At 42.5% G+C, this 26,894-nt stretch overlaps 1 protein-coding gene across 2 annotated transcripts in view; it reads left to right on the top strand.

Annotated features, from left to right (window-relative positions):
* fbn2 (fibrillin 2) overlaps positions 1 to 26,894 on the top strand; it is a 349,375-nt gene that overhangs the window by 30,853 nt on the left and 291,628 nt on the right. For both annotated transcript variants that reach the window (XM_036976697.2, XM_090233643.1), the window contains one exon: positions 15,127 to 15,324. In XM_036976697.2, the coding sequence (XP_036832592.2) occupies positions 15,127 to 15,324 (198 nt within the window). The remainder of the gene's footprint in view (positions 1 to 15,126; positions 15,325 to 26,894) is intronic.

The following is a 26,894-nucleotide window of genomic DNA, read 5'->3' as shown; positions in this document are numbered from 1 at the left end:
GCTTTGCAGTCTAAGACACACTGCATCTCAGTGCAAGAGGCATCACTACAGTGCCTGGTTCAAATCCAGGCTGTATCACATCCGGCTGTGATTGGGAGTCCCATAGGGCGGCGCACAATTGGCCCAGCGTTGTCCGGGGTAGGCCGTAGTTGTGAACAAGAATTTGTTCGTAACTGACTTTCAACTCACCTTACTTGACTTTCATCTTGTTTCTATCTTTCACCAAGAATATCTGGCTATATCCGATGGTCAGTTGGTTGACGTAACGTGATTTTAGCAGGTCTTAGCTCTTTCAGGATATTTAGTACAGTCACCCACACAGGGAATATAGGCCAATGGCCATTTCAGGCTAAAACAAAGTGGTTATTGTAGTTCCGACCGTGCACAACAATGTGATTGAGTCTACAGCTGGTTCACTTGAAACCGAATATATTTATCATGAAAACCTTTTGCTTGACCAGGTTGTCATCAAATCTGCCGTGTATTGAAAGTCACTCCAATACCTTCATAAATTAATTGTTGTTTAAATAAGATACAACAATTGTGTTTTTTTCCCCAAAGGATATATTTGATTGCCTTATAAAACAATAGGTAACACTTTATATGAAGGGGATATACATCATTAATTACATCTGACAGAAAGACTACATAACACCTGCAGAAATGTTTTGTCAGCCCTTGTATTTTTGCAACATCCATGTCATATACGACATAAATGTGGAACAGTGTGTCAGAATATTCAGTAAATTATTTCAAAATAAAAGTCCCCATAAACCATACTGTTTTTAGTCAGAATCCCCACTGCTACCACTCTTTTTTTTAGACTATCTATGTATTATGCATTGTTATCATAATCAGAATGAAAAGAAAAATGCTATGACTAATGATACATTTATGTGATGGCAAAGCTTCCAAGCTGTTCAAATGTGAAGTGGAGGCTTCTTCAACAGTGGAAAGAGAGGGCAGCGGGATGACTCGGAGTTTTCTCCCTATTTGAGTAGCGCAGGATTTTCGTCTACTACTCCCATAGGGCTCTGATCTAAAGTAGTGCACTTTAGGGAATAGAATGCCATTTGGGACTCAGGCAGAGTCTATTGAAGGGGAAGGATCAGCGTCTGGTAGTAAATGGGTTCCTAAATCAGGAATAGGTATGTCTGTAAATGCGGCAGGTGTATGCTGCTTTCCTTTCGTCTCGTTCCAATTTCTGTCTTCTTTGAAAGGGAATTTTCTTTTCAGGCTCTGAATGAAGTTCTATGGCTTACATTCACAAACATGTACTTCCTGTATGGACTGTTGATTAATCCGTCATGGGGTTAGGGTTAGTCCTGTATGGACTCCTGTGGATGATGGGGTTATGATTAGTCCTGTATGGACTCCTGTGGATGATGGGGTTAGGATTAGTCCTGTATGGACTCCTGTTGATGATGGGGTTAGTCCTGTATGGACTCCTGTTGATGATAGGGTTAGTCCTATATGGACTCCTGTTGATGATGGGGTTAGTCCTGTATGGACTCCTGTTGATGATGGGGTTAGTCCTGTATGGACTCCTGTTGATGATAGGGTTAGTTCTGTATGGACTCCTGTTGATGATGGGGTTAGTCCTGTATGGACTCCTGTTGATGATGGGGTTAGTCCTGTATGGACTCCTGTTGATGATAGGGTTAGTTCTGTATGGACTCCTGTTGATGATGGGGTTAGTCCTGTATGGACTCCTGTTGATGATAGGGTTAGTCCTGTATGGACTCCTGTGGATGATGGGGTTAGGGTTAATCCTGTATGGACTCCTGTTGATGATGGGGTTAGTCCTGTATGGACTCCTGTTGATGATAGGGTTAGTCCTGTATGGACTCCTGTTGATGATAGGGTTAGTCCTGTATGGACTCCTGTTGATGATAGGGTTAGTTCTGTATGGACTCCTGTTGATGATAGGGTTAGTCCTGTATGGACTCCTGTGGATTATGGTGTTAGGGTTAATCCTGTATGGACTCCTGTTGATGATAGGGTTAAGGTTAGTCCTGTATGGACTCCTGTTGATGATAGGGTTAGTCCTGTATGGACTCCTGTTGATGATTCCCAAATGGGGTTAGTCCTGTATGGACTCCTGTTGATGATGGGGTTAGTCCTGTATGGACTCTTGTTGATGATGGGGTTAGTCCCGTATGGACTCCTGTTGATGATGGGGTTAGTCCTGTATGGACTCCTGTTGATGATAGGGTTAGTCCTGTATGGAATCCTGTCGATGATGGGATTAGTCCTGTATGGACTCCTGTTGATTATGGTGTTATGGTTAATCCTGTATGGACTCCTGTTGATGATATGGTTAAGGTTAGTCCTGTATGGACTCCTGTTGATGAATCCCAATAGGGTGTTCCATATGACCTCCTGTTGATGATGGGGTTATTTCTGTATGGACTCCTGTTGATGATGGGGTTAGTCCTGTATGGACTCCTGTTGATGATGGGGTTAGTCCTGTATGGACTCCTGTTGATGATAGGGTTAGTTCTGTATGGACTCCTGTTGATGATGGGGTTAGTCCTGTATGGACTCCTGTTGATGATGGGGTTAGTCCTGTATGGACTCCTGTTGATGATAGGGTTAGTTCTGTATGGACTCCTGTTGATGATGGGGTTAGTCCTGTATGGACTCCTGTTGATGATAGGGTTAGTCCTGTATGGACTCCTGTGGATGATGGGGTTAGGGTTAATCCTGTATGGACTCCTGTTGATGATGGGGTTAGTCCTGTATGGACTCCTGTTGATGATAGGGTTAGTCCTGTATGGACTCCTGTTGATGATAGGGTTAGTCCTGTATGGACTCCTGTTGATGATAGGGTTAGTTCTGTATGGACTCCTGTTGATGATAGGGTTAGTCCTGTATGGACTCCTGTGGATTATGGTGTTAGGGTTAATCCTGTATGGACTCCTGTTGATGATAGGGTTAGTTCTGTATGGACTCCTGTTGATGATGGGGTTAGTCCTGTATGGACTCCTGTTGATGATGGGGTTAGTCCTGTATGGACTCCTGTTGATGATAGGGTTAGTTCTGTATGGACTCCTGTTGATGATGGGGTTAGTCCTGTATGGACTCCTGTTGATGATAGGGTTAGTCCTGTATGGACTCCTGTGGATGATGGGGTTAGGGTTAATCCTGTATGGACTCCTGTTGATGATGGGGTTAGTCCTGTATGGACTCCTGTTGATGATAGGGTTAGTCCTGTATGGACTCCTGTTGATGATAGGGTTAGTCCTGTATGGACTCCTGTTGATGATAGGGTTAGTTCTGTATGGACTCCTGTTGATGATAGGGTTAGTCCTGTATGGACTCCTGTGGATTATGGTGTTAGGGTTAATCCTGTATGGACTCCTGTTGATGATAGGGTTAAGGTTAGTCCTGTATGGACTCCTGTTGATGATAGGGTTAGTCCTGTATGGACTCCTGTTGATGATTCCCAAATGGGGTTAGTCCTGTATGGACTCCTGTTGATGATGGGGTTAGTCCTGTATGGACTCTTGTTGATGATGGGGTTAGTCCCGTATGGACTCCTGTTGATGATGGGGTTAGTCCTGTATGGACTCCTGTTGATGATAGGGTTAGTCCTGTATGGAATCCTGTCGATGATGGGATTAGTCCTGTATGGACTCCTGTTGATTATGGTGTTATGGTTAATCCTGTATGGACTCCTGTTGATAATATGGTTAAGGTTAGTCCTGTATGGACTCCTGTTGATGAATCCCAATAGGGTGTTCCATATGACCTCCTGTTGATGATGGGGTTATTTCTGTATGGACTCCTGTTGATGATGGGTTTAGTTCTGTATGGACTCCTGTTCATGATAGGGTTAGGGTTAGTCCTGTATGGACTCCTGTTGATGAATCCCACTAGGGGTTAGTCCCGTATGGACTCCTGTTGATGATAGGGTTAAGGTTAGTCCTGTATGGACTCCTGTTGATGATAGGGTTAGTACTGTATGGACTCCTGTTGATGATAGGGTTAAGGTTAGTCCTGTATGGACTCCTGTTGATGATAGGGTTAGTCCTGTAATGACTCCTGTTGATGAATCCCACATGGGGTTAGTCCTGTATGGACTCCTGTTGATGATAGGGTTAGTCCTGTATGGACTCCTGTTGATGATAGGGTTAGTTCTGTATGGACTCCTGTTGATGATAGGGTTAGTTCTGTATGGACTCCTGTTGATGATAGGGTTAGTCCCGTATGGACTCCTGTTGATGAATCCCACTAGGGGTTAGTCCCGTATGGACTCCTATTGATGATGGGGTTAGTCCCGTATGGACTCCTGTTGATGATGGGGTTAGTCCCATATGGACTCCTGTTGATGATAGGGTTAGTTCTGTATGGACTCCTGTTGATGATGGGGTTAGGGTTAGTCCTGTATGGACTTCTGTTGATGATAGGGATAGGGTTAGTCCTGTATGGACTCCTGTTGATGATAGGGTTAGGGTTAGTCCTGTATGGACTCCTGTTGATGATAGGGTTAGTCCTGTATGGACTCCTGTTGATGATAGGGTTAGTTCTGTATGGACTCCTGTTGATGATAGGGTTAGTCCCATATGGACTCCTGTTGATGAATCCCACTAGGGGTTAGTCCCGTATGGACTCCTATTGATGATGGGGTTAGTCCCGTATGGACTCCTGTTGATGATGGGGTTAGTCCCATATGGACTCCTGTTGATGATAGGGTTAGTTCTGTATGGACTCCTGTTGATGATGGGGTTAGGGTTAGTCCTGTATGGACTCCTGTTGATGATAGGGTTAGTCCCGTATGGACTCTTGTTGATGAATCCCACTAGGGGTTAGTCCCGTATGGACTCCTATTGATGATGGGGTTAGTCCCGTATGGACTCCTGTTGATGATGGGGTTAGTCCCATATGGACTCCTGTTGATGATAGGGTTAGTTCTGTATGGACTCCTGTTGATGATGGGGTTAGGGTTAGTCCTGTATGGACTCCTGTTGATGAATCCCACATGTGGTTAGTCCTGTATGGACTCCTGTTGATGATAGGGTTAGTCCCGTATGGACTCCTGTTGATGATAGGGTTAGTTCTGTATGGACTCCTGTTGATGATAGGGTTAGGGTTAGTCCTGTATGCACTCCTGTTGATGATATGGTTAGTCCTGTATGGACTCCTGTTGATGAATCCCACTAGGGGTTCGTCCCGTATGGACTCCTGTTGATGATAGGATTATGGTTCGTCTTGTATGGACTCCTGTTGATGATAGGGTTAAGGTTAGTCCTGTATGGACTCCTGTTGATGATAGGGTTAGTCCCGTATGGACTCCTGTTGATGATGGGGTTAGTCCCGTATGGACTCCTGTTGATGATGGGGTTAGTCCCATATGGACTCCTGTTGATGATAGGGTTAGTTCTGTATGGACTCCTGTTGATGATAGGGTTAGTCCCGTATGGACTCCTGTTGATGATAGGATTATGGTTCGTCCTGTATGGACTCCTGTTGATGATAGGGTTAGTCCTGTATGGCCCCCTGTTGATGATAGGGTTAGGGTTAGTCTTGTATGGACTCCTGTTGATGATAGGGTTAGTCCTGTAATGACTCCTGTTGATGAATCCCACATGAGTTTAGTCCTGTATGGACTCCTGTTGATGATAGGGTTAGTCCTGTATGGACTCCTGTTGATGATAGGGTTAGTTCTGTATGGACTCCTGTTGATGATAGGGTTAGTCCCGTATGGACTCCTGTTGATGATAGGATTATGGTTTGTCCTGTATGGCCTCCTGGTGATGATAGGGTTAGTTCTGTATGGACTCCTGTTGATGATAGGGTTAGTCCTGTATGGACTCCTGTTGATGAATCCCACTAGGGGTTAGTCCCGTATGGACTCCTATTGATGATGGGGTTAGTCCCGTATGGACTCCTGTTGATGATGGGGTTAGTCCCATATGGACTCCTGTTGATGATAGGATTATGGTTCGTCCTGTATGGACTCCTGTTGATGATAGGGTTAGTCCTGTATGGCCTCCTGTTGATGATAGGGTTAGGGTTAGTCCTGTATGGACTCCTGTTGATGATAGGGTTAGTCCTGTAATGACTCCTGTTGATGAATCCCACATGGGGTTAGTCCTGTATGGACTCCTGTTGATGATAGGGTTAGTCCTTTATGGACTCCTGTTGATGATAGGGTTAGTTCTGTATGGACTCCTGTTAATGATAGGGTTAGTCCCGTATGGACTCCTGTTGATGATAGGATTATGGTTTGTCCTGTATGGCCTCCTGTTGATGATAGGGTTAGTTCTGTATGGACTCCTGTTGATGATAGGGTTAGTCCCGTATGGACTCCTGTTGATGAATCCCACTAGGGGTTAGTCCCGTATGGACTCCTATTGATGATGGGGTTAGTCCCGTATGGACTCCTGTTGATGATGGGGTTAGTCCCATATGGACTCCTGTTGATGATAGGGTTAGTTCTATATGGACTCCTGTTGATGATGGGGTTAGGGTTAGTCCTGTATGGACTCCTGTTGATGAATCCCACATGGGGTTAGTCCTGTATGGACTCCTGTTGATGATAGGGTTAGTCCTGTATGGACTCCTGTTGATGAATCCCACTAGGGGTTAGTCCCGTATGGACTCCTGTTGATGATAGGGTTAGGGTTAGTCCTGTATGGACTCCTGTTGATGATAGGGTTAGGGTTAGTCCTGTATGGACTCCTGTTGATGATAGGGTTAGTCCCATATGGACTCCTGTTGATGATAGGGTTAGTTCTGTATGGACTCCTGTTGATGATAGGGTTAGTCCTGTATGGACTCCTGTTGATGAATCCCACTAGGGGTTAGTCCCGTATGGACTCCTGTTGATGATAGGGTTAGGGTTAGTCCTGTATGGACTCCTGTTGATGATAGGGTTAGGGTTAGTCCTGTATGGACTCCTGTTGATGATAGGGTTAGTCCCGTATGGACTCCTGTTGATGATGGGGTTAGTCCCGTATGGACTCCTGTTGATGAATCCCACTATGGGTTAGTCCCGTATGGACTCCTGTTGATGATAGGATTATGGTTCGTCCTGTATGGACGCCTGTTGATTCATCCCAAATGGGCAGGTAGTTTAGTGGTTAGAGTGTTGGGCCTGTAGCTGAAAGGTTGCCGGATTGAATCCCTGACCTGACAAGGTAAAAATCTGTCGTTTTGCACCTGAACAAGGCAGTTACCCCACTCTACCCCGGTAGACTGTCATTGTAAATAAGAATTTGTTCTAAACTGATTTGCCTAGTTAAAAAAAAAATGGGGTTAAGATTATTCCAGTATGGACTCGTGTTGATGAATCGCACATACACTGTAGTTCAGCACATTCATGCTGATACTCATTACCAACATTTCAACAAAACAAAAAAATAATATTTCACTAATTTCATCTCATTCTAAGATTTGTATTTAGTTAATAAGAACAAATTCTTATTTACAATGATGGCCTACCCCGGGCCAATTGTGCAACACCCTATGGGACTCCCAATCACAGCCGGATGTGATACGGTCTGGAGTCGAACCAGGGATTGTAGTGACGCCTCTTGCGCTGAGTCGCAAGGCCTTAGACCGCTGCGCCACTTGGGAGCAGTACCTCATTTCGTAGAGAAGGTTGGTGCGAATACGCTACCGTGCGGTATACCCATTGATTTTGAAGAATATATCTTATTAATTCCCCATTGAGCTTAGTTCAACAGTCGAACCCCATCAGAAACTACGATATAAGCTTTGTTTTACTCTGTTGTTTTTGTAAACTATGTAATTGTAAACAAACGCTGCAAAGCCTCAAAAGTTGGATAAAACTATCCTTTTCATCTCAAGGATGGCCAGTCCATGTATCCACAGCTCTGTCTATGAATTTGAGAGTGGTTACATTTCTACAGCCCCATACCTCAGCTGTTTTCAAAAAAAGTTATGGGGTATCTATCCACTATTATATATATATATAAACTCAGCAAAAAAAAGGAAACGGCCCTTTTTTCATGGACCCTGTCTTTCAAAGATAATTTATACAAATCCAAATAACTTCACAGATCTTCATTGCAAAGGGGTTTAAAACAGTTCCCCATGCTTGTTCAATGAACCGTAAACAATTAATGTACATGCACCTGTGGAACTGTCGTTAAGACACGAACAGCTTACAGACGGTAGACAATTAAGGTCACAGTTATGAAAACTTAGGACACTAAAGAGGCCTTTCTACTGACTCTGAAAAAGACCAAAATAAAGATGCCCAGGGTCCCTGCTCATCTGCGTAAACGTGCCTTAGACATGATGTAAAGAGGCATAAGGACTGCAGATGTGGCCAGGGCAATAAATTGCAATGTCCGTACTGTGAGACGCCGAAGACAGCACTACAGGGAGACAGGACGGACAGCTGATCATCCTCGCAGTGGCAGACCACATGTAACAACACCTGCACAAGGTCGGTACATCAGAGCATCACACCTGCGGGACAGGTACAGGATGGCAACAACAACTGCCCGAGTTACACCAGGAACACACAATCCCTCCATCAGTGCTCAGACTGTCCTCAATAGGCTGAGAGAGGCTGGACTGAGGGCTTGTAGGCTTGTTGTAGGCACAAACAACAACCTCGCCTATGGGCACAAACACACCGTCTCTGGACCAGACAGGACTGGACTGACAAGTCGCGGTTTTGTCTCACCAGGGGTGATGGTCGGATTCGCGTTTATCGTCAAAGGAATGAGCATTACACTGAGGCCTGTGCTCTGGAACGGGATCGATTTGGAGGTGGAGGGTCCGTCATGGTTTGGGGCGATGTGTCACAGCATCATCGGACTGAGCTTGTTGTCATTGCAGTCAATCTCAACGGCGTGTATTACAGGGAAGACATCTTCCTCCCTCATGTGGTACCCTTCCTGCAGGCTCATCCTGACATGACCCTCCAGCAAGACAATGCCACCAGCCATACTGCTCATTCTGTGCGTGATTTCCAGCAAAACAGGAATGTCAGTGTTTTGCCATGGCCAACGAAGAGCCCGTATCTCAATCCTATTGAGCACTTCTGGGACCTGTTGAATCGGAGGGTGAGGGCTAGGGCCATTCCCCCCTGAAATGTCCGGGGACTTGCAGGTGCCTTGGTGGAAGAGTGGGGTAACATCTCACAGCAAGAACGGGCAAATCTGGTGCAGTCCATGAGGAGGAGATGCACTGCAGTACTTAATGCACCTGGTGGCCACACCAGATACTGACTGTTACTTTTGATTTTGACCCCCCCTTTGTTCAGGGACACATTATTCCATTTCTGTTAGTCACATGTCTGTGGAACTTGTTCAGTTTATGTCTCAGTTGTTGAATCTTGTTATGTTCATACAAATATTTACACATGTTAAGTTTCCTGAAAATAAACACAGTTGACAGTGAGAGGACATTTCTTGTTTTGCTGAGTTTTATATTTTACCACCTTTTTTCACCAATTGGTAGTTACAGTCTTGTCCCATCGCTGCAACTCAGCTGTGACACAGCACGGGATTGAACCCAGGTCTGTAGTGACGTCTCAAGCACTGCGATGCACCACTCGGGAATCCATTTAGTTGTTGTCTGAATGCCAGATTGCTCCTTTAATCCTTCTGATTTGAATTTGTCCTCAAACTCAAAAACAAGAGGCTAAATTAGCTGTTTATCTTAGACCAAGCTTGTTTGATGAGATCACTCCATGTTGTCTGAATTAGAAAAAGATGTATAGTCACAACTGCTCCTGGGTGTCACTGGAGAAAAAAACTGTTGTTTGCGTCTGTGTTTATAGTCTCATTGGTGTTTGTGTGTGTGTGGTCATTGTCAATGTAAATTTACACACTGGGCTTAAAGGGTCTAGATTGAACATTTCTACTGAGGAAAAGAGCGCTCAAATGACCTAGAGTCGAGGTGCAGCCAAAATGCACAGCTCTCAACCCTGCCATAAAAGCAAATCCTTTATAAATAGCTTAACTTGACCCTCAATTACCTTAAACGAGCCTCCTATTTACTTGCTATATACATCATGAAAGAGACTAGTTCTTTGCTAGCAACTTAACAGCAAAACCTGCTGTAGATTAGCTAAACAGTCGAGCAAAATAGCTCATCAATATTGGCTTTTCAAAATTAGCCTATCAAAATTGGCCTATCAAAATTAGCATATCAAATTTAGTCTATCTAAAGTCAACACATGATTATTCACTTTGACCTATTTCTCTTTTAACTATCTCTCAATATCCACATTTGGTTCAAAAGGTCTGTTGGGACATGCAGCACTGCTACTACATCACTGTAGTACTGCCACGGTAGCGTTTCATTATATAAAGATACTATATTTAGTACTGTAACATGTGTCATACTGACTGACTGTCCATATAGGCCCGTATCTCACTAAATCTGGACGCTTAACTGGAATTTCCGCTCACATTGACGTCAACCAATTTGTCCTCCCTCATCCAACTCTGAATTGGCTGGGCCCATGGTCATCTAACTGAAACGGCCTGTGATGTCATACACTCTAATGGGATAGATGTTTGGTGTCTAACATCCTGTGTGGACCAACAGCTCTTTTCACTCTCACTCACTCACTCACACACTCACACACTCTCACACACTCACTCTCACTCACTCGGTTACTCACTTACTCACTCTGTCCCAGTTGGCCGCAGCCCTTCTTTGTAAATGTTTATAATTCAGTTCAAATGGTTTGGGCCTGTAATGAAGTAGCACCATGTTTAGACCTGCACTCAGAGTTTCTGTCAGAGCCCCCACCTCTCTTCGCTCTCTTTATCTGTCTCTTCCCCCCCCCCTCTCCTTCTATCTCTATCTCTGTCTTCTCTCTCTCTCTCTCTCCGTCTCTCTCTTTCCCCCCCTCTCCTTCTATCTCTATCTCTGTCTTCTCTCTCTCTCTCTCTCTCCGTCTCTCTCTTCCCCCCCCTCTCCTTCTATCTCTATCTCTGTCTTCTCTCTCTCCGTCTCTCTCTTTCTCTCTCTCTTTCCCTCTCTTCTCTATCAATTCAATTAATTTAATTTCAAAGGGCTTTATTGGCATGGGAAACATATATTTACATTGCCAAGGCAAGTGAAATGGATAAACAAATCTCTCTCTCTGTCTCTCTCTCTCTCTCTCTCTCTCTCTCTCTCTCTCTGTCTCTCTCTGTCTCTCTCTCTGTCTCTCTCTCTGTCTCTCTCTCTCTGTCTCTCTCTCTGTCTCTCTCTCTGTCTCTCTCTCTGTGTCTCTCTCTGTGTCTCTCTCTCTGTCTCTCTCTGTGTCTCTCTCTCTCTGTTACTCTCTCTCTCTGTTTCTCTCTCTGTCTCTCTCTCTGTCTCTCTCTCTGTCTCTCTCTCTGTGTCTCTCTCTGTGTCTCTCTCTCTGTCTCTCTCTGTGTCTCTCTCTCTCTGTGTCTCTCTCTCTGTCTCTCTCTGTGTCTCTCTCTCTCTGTTTCTCTCTCTCTCTGTTTCTCTCTCTCTCTGTTTCTCTCTCAGTGCAGAAGTATTGATGTGTTTCCTGACATGTAAAATGACACACAGACAAACGTGTTAAACAGTAGATGTGGGTACTACCGGGTTTGGGGATGCCATTGAAAAAGATCTAGGGTGAATTAATAATACAAACCAGGTTTAAAGGTGGCAGAGGTGTCATCACTTCAAGTACCTCATTCACTTGTCGGCCATGCTTCTGTTTTCATCCGTTTCTCATGGATCCGCCTTTGGCCCCATCTGGGGAGAAGATACTTTAAACGTCCCAATGTCCCCTTTTCAGTTGTGTCAGAAGCTTTAGAGCTTCTCTAAAGAGTATTTCAGAGGGGGGTTTGGGCCATATCAACATTGCTTTCTTTTTGACAGGAAAAAAAAAATATTCATGAAACAACTTTGTTTGAATTTGAGAAAAGCTATTCCTCTGAAAATTGTCTCAGATCTGAGCTTGGACAAGACGCACAGCATACATCATTACGCACAGCATACATTATTGGACACTGTCTGTATACACTTACCATATGGGGTGGCAGGTTGCCTAGTGGTTAGAGCGATCAAATCCCTGAGCTGACAAGGTAAAAAATCTGTTTTTCTGCCCCTGACCAAGGCAGTTAACCCACTGTTCCCCAGTAGGCCATCGTTGTAAATAAGAATTTGTTCTTAACTGACTTGCCTAGTTAAATAAAGGTTACATTTAAATATTTGATTGATAGTTAATAAAGCTAATATAATTAAACCAAAGTTGATGGTATTAGATTGAAAAAATGACATAAGAATGTTTTAAGAAACCATAGTTACAGATGATGTCACCTCATTTCACCTTTTAATTTTCGGCCAGGCAGGCTAGCGTGTTTCGGCAGTTATGCCTTCATCAGCTCTGTCAATTATTATGTGGATTATAATTAATGGAATTTTTTTTGTAAGGGTTGATACATTTTTCTTTAGTGGAAATCAAGTCTGACATTTTATAGTGGAAATTACAAACTTTTTTCAAGCCTTTTTGAACCTCGAATATACTACAAGTTTGCATTTCCTGCTGTGCCTTCTCACCAACAAACGAGTGATCAAATTAAGATTCTACATCTGTAGTTGTGATGTACTGTATTGCTACGTCTTTGGATGTGTTTGCCATCTACTCCGAGGTTTTCCCTTTGTGGTAATCTAAGACCAAAGCCAACATTCACTTCTGTAGGAATGCCCATTTTTATAAGCAACATGTAAAATGTTACTAATGTGGAAAAGTGAAATAGTGCTTAGGGTCTCATCTTCACCCCGGCTCCACCCCTCATCTCCACCCCGGCTCCACCCCTCATCTCCACCCCGGCTCCACCCCTCATCTCCACCCCGGCTCCACCCCTCATCTCCACCCCGGCTCCACCCCTCATCTCCACCCCGGCTCCACCCCTCATCTCCACCCCGGCTCCACCCCTCATCTCCACCCCGGCTCCACCCCTCATCTCCACCCAGGCTCCACCCCTCATCTCCACCCCGGCTCCACCCCTCATCTCCACCCCGGCTCCACCCCTCATCTCAACCCCGGCTCCACCCCTCATCTCCACCCCGGCTCCACCCCTCATCTCCACCCCGGCTCCACCCCTCATCTCAACCCCGGCTCCACCCCTCATCTCCACCCCGGCTCCACCTCTCATCTCAACCCCGGCTCCACCCCTCATCTCCACCCCGGCTCCACCCCTCATCTCCACCCCTCATCTCCACCCCGGCTCCACCCCTCATCTCCACCCCTCATCTCATCTCATATTTCCACCTTTATCTGTCTCCTCTTCATTCATTCTCTGTCAATAAACAATACAAATAAAAAAGGATAGGGGAAATCTACTCTCATTAGGAACGTCGTCAAAATAGAAGAGGGCCTAGAACTGATCCTTGAGGAACCCCCATTCTACTTTTCTGGCCTGAAGATCTGATGTTATTGAATACTAACATTGCTCTTTGTTCTTCAGATACGTTTTAAATCATGCATCACATAAGTAAACAAGCTCCCTTTAAAATAAAGGAAAAATGTAGAGTACAGTATCTATGAAGATGACAGCTGACTTAGCATATTCAGTATAAAACTGTTATGAAGGAGAGCTAGAGTTACCTCGACTAACCTGTACCCCTGCACATTAACTCGGTACCGGTACCCCCTATATATAGCCTCGTTATTGTTATTTCATTTTTTACTTATATTTAGTAAATGTTTTCTTAACTCTATTTTTTGAATTGCATTGTTGGTTAAGAGCTTGTAAATAAGCATTCAGTGCTTGTGACTAATACAATTTGATTTGATTTGATTAGAGGTCTATCACATTGCTAACCAACAGTATCCCTAACAAAGCAATGTTTTTTATGTTAGCCTTGCAGACAACACCGTTATGTTAGCCTTGTAGACAACACCATTATGTTAGCCTTGTAGACAACACCGTTATGTGAGCCTTGTAGACAACACCATTATGTTAGCCTTGTAGACAACACCATTATGTTAGCCTTGTAGACAACACCATCATGTGAGCCTTGTAGACAACACCATTATGTTAGCCCTGTAGACAACGCCATTATGTGAGCCTTGTAGACAACACCATTATGTTAATCTTGTAGCAGATATAGATACGAGAGGCTCTCCAGTGCTTCCAAAAATGTTGTTACGTTACAACCTTATCCCCAAGAACACAGTGGCCTCCATCATTCTTAAATGGTAGAAGTTTGGATCCACTAAGACTCTTCCTAGAGCTGGCCGCCCATCTGAACTGAGCAATCGGGGGAAAGGCCCTTGGTCAGGGAGGTGACCAAGAACCCGATGGTCACTCTGACAGAGCTCCAGAGTTCCTCTGTGAAGGAACCTTGCAGAAGGACAACCATCTCTGCTGCACATAATCAATCAGGCCTTTATGGTAGAGTGGCCAGACGGAAGCCACTCCTTGACAGCTCGCTTGGAGTTTGCCAAAAGGCAACTAAAGGACTCTCAGACCATGAGAAACAAGATTCTCTGGTCTGATGAAACCAAGATTGAACTATTTGGTCTGAATGCCAAGCGTCACGTCTGGAGGAAACCTTGCACCATCCCTACGGTGAAGCATGGTGGTGGCAGCATCATGCTGTGGGGATGTTTTTCAGCGGCAGGGACTGGCAGACTAGTCAGGATCGAGGGAAAGATGAACGGAGAAAAGTACAGAGAGATCCTTGATGAAAACCTGCTACAGAGCGCTCAGGACCTCAGACTGGGGCGAAGTTTCACCTTCCAACAGGACAAAGACCCTAAGCACACAGCCAAGACAATGCAGGAGTGGCTTCGGGGCAAGTCTCTGAATGTCCTTGAGTAGCCTAGCCATAGGCCGGACATGAACCCGATCAAACATCTCTGGAGAGACCTGAACACCCCAAATACAGGTGTGTCAAGCTTGTAGCGTCATACCCAAGAAGACTCGAGGCTGTAATCGTTGCCAAAGGTGCTTCAACAAAGCACTGAATAAAGGGTCTGAGTACTTATGTAAATGTGATATTTCCATTTGTTCTTTTTTTGCTTTGTCATTATGGGGTATTGTGTGTAGCTTAATGAGGAGGTGGGGGGCGATTTAATCAATTTTAGAATCTGTCTGTAACGTCACAAAATGTTGGGTTTGAATGTACTGTAACAACTTCTATTGCTTCTAATGGAATCCCCTTGCTCTCTCCCAGACTACAGGACAGGCCCGTGCTTCACCAAGGTCAGCAACCAGATGTGCCAGGGCCAGGTGAGTGGCATCGTGTGCACCAAGACCCTGTGCTGTGCCACGGTGGGGCGTGCCTGGGGACACCCCTGCGAGATGTGTCCGGCCCAGCCCCAGCCATGCCGCCGAGGCTTCATCCCCAACATACGCACCGGAGCCTGCCAGGGTGAGGAGTGGGATACGTCAAGATTAAACTAGCTTTCCAATATTTTTATATTAATTAAGTAATTAATTGGACACACTTTTTTTGTCAAGTGTTTGTGAAGTTTGGTCCCAAAAAATGTTTGTTTTCGTCGAATTGTGTTCACATAAGGTCAAAATCAAGATAACTGGCTGAGCTAAATTTATAATTATAGGATGAGAGGTGTAGCCACAATTGATAATGCATAAACAATTATCAACATGTAATTACACAAACAGCAAATGTCCACTACAATGTGCATTGCAGATCATTTTAGCCACAGTTTTTGAAAAAGCATTTGAAAACAAAGACATTGGACCGGCTGAGGTCAAATGCCAGCCTTGTTATCCAGTTCATTGTCACCTGACCTGGGAATGCCCCCTACGGACACGCCCACAGGTCTCTATTGAATTCTAATGGGCCTTGCTCTGAGAGAGGAGAGGTGAAGGGGCCCTAAATATTCATTAGGATGATGACACACACACACACCAGGCTTTGCGTCTCTCGTCTGCTGACGGACTAAGGGTCCCGAGTCAGTCAATTCAGGAAGAGATTTTAATTTAATATTTTAAAAAATGAAGACTTTTCACATAAATAGTTTCTCTCTTTTCAGCTTATTGAGAAATCATTGAAAATAGATGCCATTTTTCAATAATTGAATTGGCCTGAACCCTGGTGTATGTGTGTGTGTGTGTGTGTGTTTGTGCATGTCACTGCATTGTTAGAGGCAATATTTCACACCACCCTCACCCCCTCCTCACCCCCCCCTCCTCAAAAAACAAAAAGCCTTTTGTGAACTCTTGACTCTATTTTTTTCTCTCTTCCTAGCTCTGACTTTGCTGATAGTTACTTTATTGAGGAAAAATGTACTTATTATGACTGTGATATGTGGTTGTCCCACCTAGCTATCTTAAGATGAACGCACCAACTGTAAGTCACTCTGGATAAGAACGTCTGCTAAATGACTAAAATGTGAAATGTTTAACGTTAGATAATAACGAACAAACTTACTACGCGGCCATGACGTCATGACCTCTCGACGTTCGTCACATTAACACTGTACCGGTGCTAGAGCACGGCCATTTTGAAAAGTAACTTTTGAACCAACTGTCAAACTGACCAACTGTCAAATAGCAGATCTTGACGATGGGCATATCGGAAATGTAGGGTTCCATTACAGACGCAGAGCATAAATCCCTCCTTAGCGTTTCTAATCCCCTCCTGTGGTAAAACAGTGAAGGTCCCTCTCTGTGTTTTATTTCAGTATTTAGTATAAAGGACTTTAAAAGAGTGCAGACGTTCTCCTATCGTGTCTATGGTCTCATATAGTGACAAGTGAATGAATGAACAAGTGAATGGGAGTGAAAACCTCAGGTCACTAAAAGGTCAACCTAAAGCTACTCCCTCCTGACAATATCAACTAAACAGAAGCACCGTTCATGACACTTCCTAATCTCCACTCTCCAGCACTGCCTCTGTGAATAAGTTACTGCCTCTGTCCTTGTGTAGAGAGACCATGGAAAGAGGAAGGGAGGGATAGACAGAGAGAAATAGAGAAAGCATGGAGGGGGGAGGGACTAAATGGGGGGAGAGAATGCATGTAGGGAGGGAGTGAGGGAGGGAAATTGAGAGAGCCAGAGAGAGAGGAGGCATTAGAATGAGAGAGTCAGTCCATAAAGGTATTGAGAGAATGAGGTAGAAGTAGTGAGGGGGGGCCCCTTGAACATTTTATAAAGACCCTTCCATACAGCAGTGGATGTAGTAGGAAGATGTGCTGTGTTGGGTCTACACAGCCTTGGTGCTGTCTCGGTTGAAGGAGTGAATGAACAGCTAGGTGTTAAATCTCCTGTAAAGCCCTCGCACCCCGCCTAGTGCCATGGCGACCGTCCGCCCACTGCCACGGCAACAAGGAGGTGCCTGTAAAGCCCCCGTCGAGCAGTGATGTGAGGTCAGAATGAGAGAGAGAGAGAGGGAGAGAGCGAGGGGGGTGGGGGGACAGAGCGAGATATGAATATACAGTACCTTCGGAAAGTATTCAGACCCCTTGACTTTTTTGATAGGATACAGCCTTATTCTAAAATGGATTAAATAGCCCCCCCCCCCTCATCAATCTACACACAATAACCCAAATTGACAAAGCAAAAACAGGTTTTTAGAATTTTTTGCTAATTTATAAAAAATAAAAAACTGAAATATTAAATTTATGTAAGTATTCAGACCCTTTACTCAGTACTTTGTTGAAGCACCTTTGGCAGCGATTTCAGCCTTGAGTCTTCTTGAGTATGACGCTACAAGCTTGGCACACATGTCAATTGGGGAGTTTCTCCCATTCTTTTCTGCTCTGTCAGGTTGGATGGGGAGCGTTGCTGCACAGCTATTTTCAGGTCTCTGCAGCAATGTTCGATCAGGTTTAAGTCTGGGCTCTGGCTGGGCCACTCCCCGATTGCTCAGTTCGGCCAGGCGGCCAGCTCTAGGAAGAGTCTTGGTGTTTCCAAACTTCTTCCATTTAAGAATGATGGAGGCCACTGTGTTCTTGGGGACCTTCAATGCTGCAGAAATGTGTTGGTACCCTTCCCCAGATCTGTGCCTCGACACAATCCTGTCTCAGAGCTCTACGGACAATTCCGTCGACCTCATAGCTTGGTTTTTGCTCTGACATGCACTGTCAATTTTGGGACCTTATATAGACAGGTTTGTGCCTTTTCAAATCATGTCCAATCAATTGAATTTATCACAGGTGGACTCCAAGCAAGGTGTAGAAACATCTCAAGGATGATCAGTGGAAACAGGATGCACCGGAGCTCAATTTCAAGTCTCATAGCAAAAGGGTCTGAATATTTATGTAAATGAGGTATTTCTGTTCTAATTTTCTTTGTTAATGTACAAACATGTCTAAAAACCTGTTTTCGCTTTGTCATTATGGGGGATTGTGATGTCTGATCTACATGTACCTATATCTACATCTGATCTACATTTACCTATATCTACATCTGATCTACATGTACCTATATCTACATCTGATCTACATGTACCTATATCTACATCTGATCTACATGTACCTATATCTACATCTGATCTACATGTACCTATATCTACATCTGATCTACATGTACCTATATCTACATCTGATCTACATGTACCTATATCTACATCTGATCTACATGTACCTATATCTACATCTGATCTACATGTACCTATATCTACATCTGATCTACATGTACCTATATCTACATCTGATCTACATGTACCTATATCTACATCTGATCTACATTTACCTATATCTACATCTGATCTACATTTACCTATATCTACATCTGATCTACATGTACCTATATCTACATCTGATCTACATGTACCTATATCTACATCTGATCTACACTTACCTATATCTACATCTGATCTACATGTACCAATATCTACATCTGATCTACATTTACCTATATCTACATCTGATCTACATGTACCTATATCTACATCTGATCTACATTTACCTATATCTACATCTGATCTACATGTACCTATATCTACATCTGATCTACATGTACCTATATCTACATCTGATCTACATGTACCTATATCTACATCTGATCTACATGTACCTATATCTACATCTGATCTACATGTACCTATATCTACATGTACCTATATCTACATCTGATCTACATTTACCTATATCTACATCTGATCTACATGTACCTATATCTACATCTGATCTACATGTACCTATATCTACATGTACCTATATCTACATCTGATCTACATTTACCTATATCTACATCTGATCTACATGTACCTATATCTACATCTGATCTACATGTACCTATATCTACATCTGATCTACATGTACCTATATCTACATCTGATCTACATGTACCTATATCTACATCTGATCTACATGTACCTATATCTACATCTGATCTACATGTACCTATATCTACATCTGATCTACATGTACCTATATCTACATCTGATCTACATTTACCTATCGCTACATCTGATCTACATGTACCTATATCTACATCTGATCTACATTTACCTATCGCTACATCTGATCTACATGTACCTATATCTACATCTGATCTACATGTACCTATATCTACATCTGATCTACATGTACCTATATCTACATCTGATCTACATGTACCTATATCTACATCTGATCTACATTTACCTATATCTACATCTGATCTACATGTACCTATATCTACATCTGATCTACATGTACCTATATCTACATCTGATCTACATGTACCTATATCTACATCTGATCTACATGTACCTATATCTACATCTGATCTACATGTACCTATATCTACATCTGATCTACATGTACCTATATCTACATCTGATCTACATTTACCTATATCTACATCTGATCTACATGTACCTATATCTACATCTGATCTACATGTACCTATATCTACATCTGATCTACATGTACCTATATCTACATCTGATCTACATGTACCTATATCTACATCTGATCTACATGTACCTATATCTACATCTGATCTACATGTACCTATATCTACATCTGATCTACATGTACCTATATCTACATCTGATCTACATGTACCTATATCTACATCTGATCTACATGTACCTATATCTACATCTGATCTACATGTACCAATATCTACATCTGATCTACATGTACCTATATCTACATCTGATCTACATGTACCTATATCTACATCTGATCTACATGTACCTATATCTACATCTGATCTACATGTACCTATATCTACATCTGATCTACATGTACCTATATCTACATCTGATCTACATGTACCTATATCTACATCTGATCTACATGTACCTGTATCTACATCTGATCTACATGTACCTATATCTACATCTGATCTACATGTACCTATATCTACATCTGATCTACATGTACCTATATCTACATCTGATCTACATGTACCTATATCTACATCTGATCTACATTTACCTATATCTACATCTGATCTACATTTACCTATATCTACATCTGATCTACATTTACCTATATCTACATCTGATCTACGTGTACCTATATCTACATCTGATCTACATGTACCTATATCTACATCTGATCTACATGTACCTATATCTACATCTGATCTACATTTACCTACATCTACATCTGATCTACATGTACCAATATCTACATCTGATCTACATGTACCTATATCTACATCTGATCTACATGTACCTATATCTACATCTGATCTACATTTACCTATATCTACATCTGATCTACATGTACCTATATCTACATCTGATCTACATGTACCTATATCTACATCTGATCTACATGTACCTATATCTACATCTGATCTACATGTACCTATATCTACATCTGATCTACATGTACCTATATCTACATCTGATCTACATGTACCAATATCTACATCTGATCTACATGTACCTATATCTACATCTGATCTACATTTACCTATATCTACATCTGATCTACATGTACCTATATCTACATCTGATCTACATGTACCTATATCTACATCTGATCTACATGTACCTATATCTACATCTGATCTACATGTACCTATATCTACATCTGATCTACATGTACCTATATCTACATCTGATCTACATGTACCTATATCTACATCTGATCTACATGTACCTATATCTACATCTGATCTACATGTACCAATATCTACATCTGATCTACATGTACCTATATCTACATCTGATCTACATGTACCTATATCTACATCTGATCTACATGTACCTATATCTACATCTGATCTACATGTACCTATATCTACATCTGATCTACATGTACCTATATCTACATCTGATCTACATGTACCTATATCTACATCTGATCTACATGTACCTGTATCTACATCTGATCTACATGTACCTATATCTACATCTGATCTACATGTACCTATATCTACATCTGATCTACATGTACCTATATCTACATCTGATCTACATGTACCTATATCTACATCTGATCTACATTTACCTATATCTACATCTGATCTACATTTACCTATATCTACATCTGATCTACATTTACCTATATCTACATCTGATCTACGTGTACCTATATCTACATCTGATCTACATGTACCTATATCTACATCTGATCTACATGTACCTATATCTACATCTGATCTACATTTACCTACATCTACATCTGATCTACATGTACCAATATCTACATCTGATCTACATGTACCTATATCTACATCTGATCTACATGTACCTATATCTACATCTGATCTACATGTACCTATATCTACATCTGATCTACATTTACCTATATCTACATCTGATCTACATGTACCTATATCTACATCTGATCTACATGTACCTATATCTACATCTGATCTACATGTACCTATATCTACATCTGATCTACATGTACCTATATCTACATCTGATCTACATGTACCAATATCTACATCTGATCTACATGTACCTATATCTACATCTGATCTACATTTACCTATATCTACATCTGATCTACATTTACCTATATCTACATCTGATCTACATGTACCTATATCTACATCTGATCTACATGTACCTATATCTACATCTGATCTACATTTACCTATATCTACATCTGATCTACATTTACCTATATCTACATCTGATCTACATGTACCTATATCTACATCTGATCTACATGTACCTATATCTACATCTGATCTACATGTACCTATATCTACATCTGATCTACATGTACCTATATCTACATCTGATCTACATGTACCTATATCTACATCTGATCTACATGTACCTATATCTACATCTGATCTACATGTACCAATATCTACATCTGATCTACATGTACCTATATCTACATCTGATCTACATTTACCTATATCTACATCTGATCTACATTTACCTATATCTACATCTGATCTACATTTACCTATATCTACATCTGATCTACATTTACCTATATCTACATCTGATCTACATGTACCTATATCTACATCTGATCTACATGTACCCATATCTACATGTACCTATATCCACTGACAAAGAAATTATCCGTCTATAATTTTAATGGTAGGTTTATTTTAACAGTGAGAGACAGGATAACAACAAAAAAATCCAGAAAAACGCATGTCAAAAATGTTATAAATTGATTTGCATTTTAATGAGGGAAATAAGTATTTGACCCCTCTGCAAAACATGACTTAGTACTTGGTGGCAAAACCCTTGTTGGCAATCACAGAGGTCAGACGTTTCTTGTAGTTTGCACACATCTCAGGAGGGATTTTGTCCCACTTCTCTTTGCAGATCTTCTCCAAGTCATTAAGGTTTCGAGGCTGACGTTTGGCAACTCGAACCTTCAGCTCCCTCCACAGATTTTCTATGGGATTAAGGTCTGGAGACTGGCTAGTCCAGGACCTCAATGTACTTCTCCTTGAGCCACTCCTTTGTTGCCTTGGCCGTGTGTTTTGGGTCATTGTCATGCTGGAATACCCATTCACAACCCATTTTCAATGCCCTGGCTGAAGGAAGGAGGTTCTCACCCAAGATTTGACGGTACATGGCCCCGTCCATTGTCTCTTTGATGCGGTGAAGTTGTCCTGTCCCCTTAGTAGAAAAACACCCCCAATGCATAATGTTTCCACCTCCATGTTTGACGGTGGGGATGGTGTTCTTGGGGTCATAGGCAGCATTCCTCCTCCTCCAAACACGGCGAGTTGAGTTGATGCCAAAGAGCTCAATTTTGGTCTCATCTGACCACAACACTTTCATCCAGTTGTCCTCTGAATCATTCAGATGTTCATTGGTAAATTTCAGACGGGCATGTATATGTGCTTTCTTGAGCAGGGGGACCTTGCGGGCGCTGCAGGATTTCAGTCCTTCACGGCGTAGTGTGTTACCAATTGTTTTCTTGTTGACTATGGTCCCAAATGCCTTGAGATAATTGACAAGATCCTCCCCTGTAGTTCTGAGCTGATTCCTCACTGTTCTCATGATCATTGCAACTCCACGAGGTGAGATCTTGCATGGAGCCCCAGGCCGAGGGAGATTGACAGTTATTTTGTGTTTCTTCCATTTGCGAATAATCGCACCAGCTGTTGTCACCTCACCAAGCTGCTTGGCGATGGTCTTGTACCCCATTCCAGCCTTGTGTAGGTCTACAATCTTGTCCCTGACATCCTTGGAGAGCTCTTTGGTCTTGGCCATGGTGGAGCATTTGGAATCTGATTGACTGATAGCTTCTGTGGACAGGTTTCTTTTATACAGGTAACAAGCTCCCATTAAGAGTGTGCTCCTAATCTCAGCTCGTTACCTGTATAAAAAACACCTGGGAGCCAGAAATCTTTCTAATTGAGAGGGAGTCAAATACTTATTTCCCTCATTAAAATGCAAATCAATTTATAACATTTTTGACATGCGTTTTTCTGGATTTTTTTGTTGTTATCCTGTCTCTCACTGTTCAAATAAACCTACCATTAAAATTATAGACGGATCATTTCTTTGTCAGTGGGCAAACGTACAAAATCAGCAGGGGATCAAATACGTTTTTCCCTCACTGTATCTATATCTACATCTGATCTACATGTACCTATATCTACATCTGATCTACATGTACATATCGCTACATCTGATCTACATGTACCTATATCTACATCTGATCTACATGTACCTACAGTGGGGAGAACAAGTATTTGGTACACTGCCGATTTTGCAGGTTTTCCTACTTACAAAGCATGTAGAGGTCTGTAATTTGTATCATAGGTATACTTCAACTGTGAGAGACAGAATCTAAAACAAAAATCCAGAAAATCACATTGTATGTTTTTTTAAGTAATTAATTTGCATTTTATTGCATGACATAAGCATTTGATACATCAGAAAAGCAGAACTTAATATTTGGTACAGAAACCTTTGTTTGCAATTACAGAGATCATATCTTTCCTGTAGTTCTTGACCAGGGTTGCACACACTGCAGCAGGGATTTTGGCCCACTCCTCCATACAGTCCTTCTCCAGATCCTTCAGGTTTCGGGGCTGTCGCTGGGCAATACGGACTTTCAGCTCCCTCCAAAGATGTTCTATTGGGTTCAGGTCTGGAGACTGGCTAGGCCACTCCAGGACCTTGAGATGCTTCTTACGGAGCCACTCCTTTGTTGCCCTGGCTGTGTGTTTCGTGCATGTTGTCATGCTGGAAGACCCAGCCACGACCCATCTTCAATGCTCTTACTGAGGGAAGGAGGTTGTTGGCCAAGATCTCGCGATACATTGCCCAATCCATCCTCCCCTCAATAGGGTGCAGTCGTCCTGTCCCCTTTGCAGAAAAGCATCCCCAAAGAATGATGTTTCCACCTCCATGCTTCACGGTTGGGAGGGTGTTCTTGGGGTTGTACTCATCCTTCTTCTTCCCCCAAACACGGCGAGTGGAGTTTAGATCAAAAGCTCTATTTTTGTCTCATCAGACCACATGACCTTCTCCCATTCCTCCTCTGGATCATCCAGATGGTCATTGGAAAACTTCAGACGGGCCTGTACATGCGCTGGCTTGAGCAGGGGGACCTTGCGTGCGCTGCAGGATTTTAATCCATGACGGCGTAGTGTGTTACTAATGGTTTTCTTTAAGACTGTGGTCCCAGCTCTCTTCAGGTCATTGACAAGGTCCTACCGTGTAGTTCTGGGCTGATCCCTCACCTTCCTCATGATCATTGATGCCCCACAAGGTGAGATCTTGCATGGAGCCCCAGACCAAGGGTGATTGACCGTCATCTTGAACTTCTTCCATTTTCTAATAATTGCGCCAACAGTTGTTGCCTTCTCACCAAGCTGCTTGTCTATTGTCCTGTAGCCCATCCCAGCCTTGTGCAGATCTACAATTTTATCCCTGATGTCCTTACACAGCTCTCTGGTCTTGGCCATTGTGGAGAGGTTGGAGTCTGTTTGATTGAGTGTGTGGACAGGTGTCTTTTATACAGGTAACAAGTTCAAACAGGTGCAGTTAATACAGGTAATGAGTGGAGAACAGGAGGGCTTCTTAAAGAAAAACTAACAGGTCTGTGAGAGCCGGAATTCTTACTGGTTGGTAAGTGATCAAATACTTTTGTCATGTAATAAAATGCAAATTAATTACTTAAAAATCATACAATGTGATTTTCTGGATTTTTGTTTTAGATTCCGTCTCTCACAGTTGAAGTGTACCTGTGATAAAAATTACAGACAGATTACAGTAGGAAAACCTGCAAAATCTGCAGTATATCAAATAGTACATTTACTTGATCTACATTTACCTATCATGTACACAAATACAGCAAATATAACTCTGCTTTGCAGATGCTAGTAAAGAATGAAGACACAAACCAAAAAAAGCGTTAGGTGTGTTGTTTATTAACACCTTGTCGCCCCACCACCAATGTGGTAGACATTACGGCCAAGCCATTCCAGATGGCATACTGACACCAGTGTGGGGTGATGGGGAAGAAAAGGCTGCCATGCTGCAGACTGAGACAAGCGTGGGTTAAATCACTGCAGTATGGAGCCATTCTCTCCATGTTTGAAATCCCTGCCAAGGAGTTTATGGGGAGCATCACGGGTCTGTGGTAGTCTCAACCTGACTGGAACATCAAAACCAAATATGTCCTAATATGTGCATGTGGTAGTCTCAACCTGACTGATGAGAGAGAGACAAGAGAGAGAGGAGTGCTCATTCATCATCTAACTGAGCCTAGAGACATGCATGTTATGATATGCCACAGCTAAAGCAGCCATTTTGGTTTGAGTGTATTATAAATGCAATGAAAGATCTAAGCGAACCAAACCCTCCGATAGTCAACCGTTTCAACAGTTATAATAACAGTTATGATTCTTCGGGTTATCCGACTGCTCTACCAGAGATTACTACTGTGCATGGATTAACATGGGTAACTGGGATCTATCAGAAATTACTACTGTGTATGGATTAACATGGGTAACAGGGATCTATCAGAGATTACTACTGTGTATGGATTAACATGGGTAACTGGGATCTACCAGAGATTACTACTGTGTATGGATTAACATGGGTAACTGGGTAACTGGGATCTATCAGAGATTACTACTGTGTATGGATGAACATGGGTAACTGGGTAACTGGGATCTATCGGAGATTAGTACTGTGTATGGATTAACATGGGTAACTGGGTAACTGGGATCTATCAGAGATTAGTACTGTGTATGGATTAACATGGGTAACTGGGATCTATCAGAGATTACTACTGTGTATGGATTAACATGGGTACCTGGGATCTATCAGAGATTACTACTGTTTATGGATTAACATGGGTAACTGGGATCTATCAGAGATTACTACTGTGTATGGATTAACATGGGTACCTGGGATCTATCAGAGATTACTACTGTGTATGGATTAACATGGGTAACTGGGATCTACCAGAGATTGGTACTGTGTATGGATTAACATGGGTAACTGGGTAACTGGGATCTATCAGAGATTACTACTGTGTATGGATTAACATGGGTAACTGGGATCTATCAGAGATTACTACTGTGTATGGATTAACATGGGTAACTGGGTAACTGGGATCTATCAGAGATTACTAC

This window comes from Oncorhynchus mykiss, chromosome 5, assembly GCF_057628025.1.
Source record: "Oncorhynchus mykiss isolate SJ-2025 chromosome 5, ASM5762802v1, whole genome shotgun sequence".
NCBI lineage: Eukaryota > Metazoa > Chordata > Actinopteri > Salmoniformes > Salmonidae > Oncorhynchus > Oncorhynchus mykiss.
The sequence above is the reverse complement of the archived record's forward strand: the minus strand, read 5'-3'. Positions and strand labels throughout refer to the sequence as shown.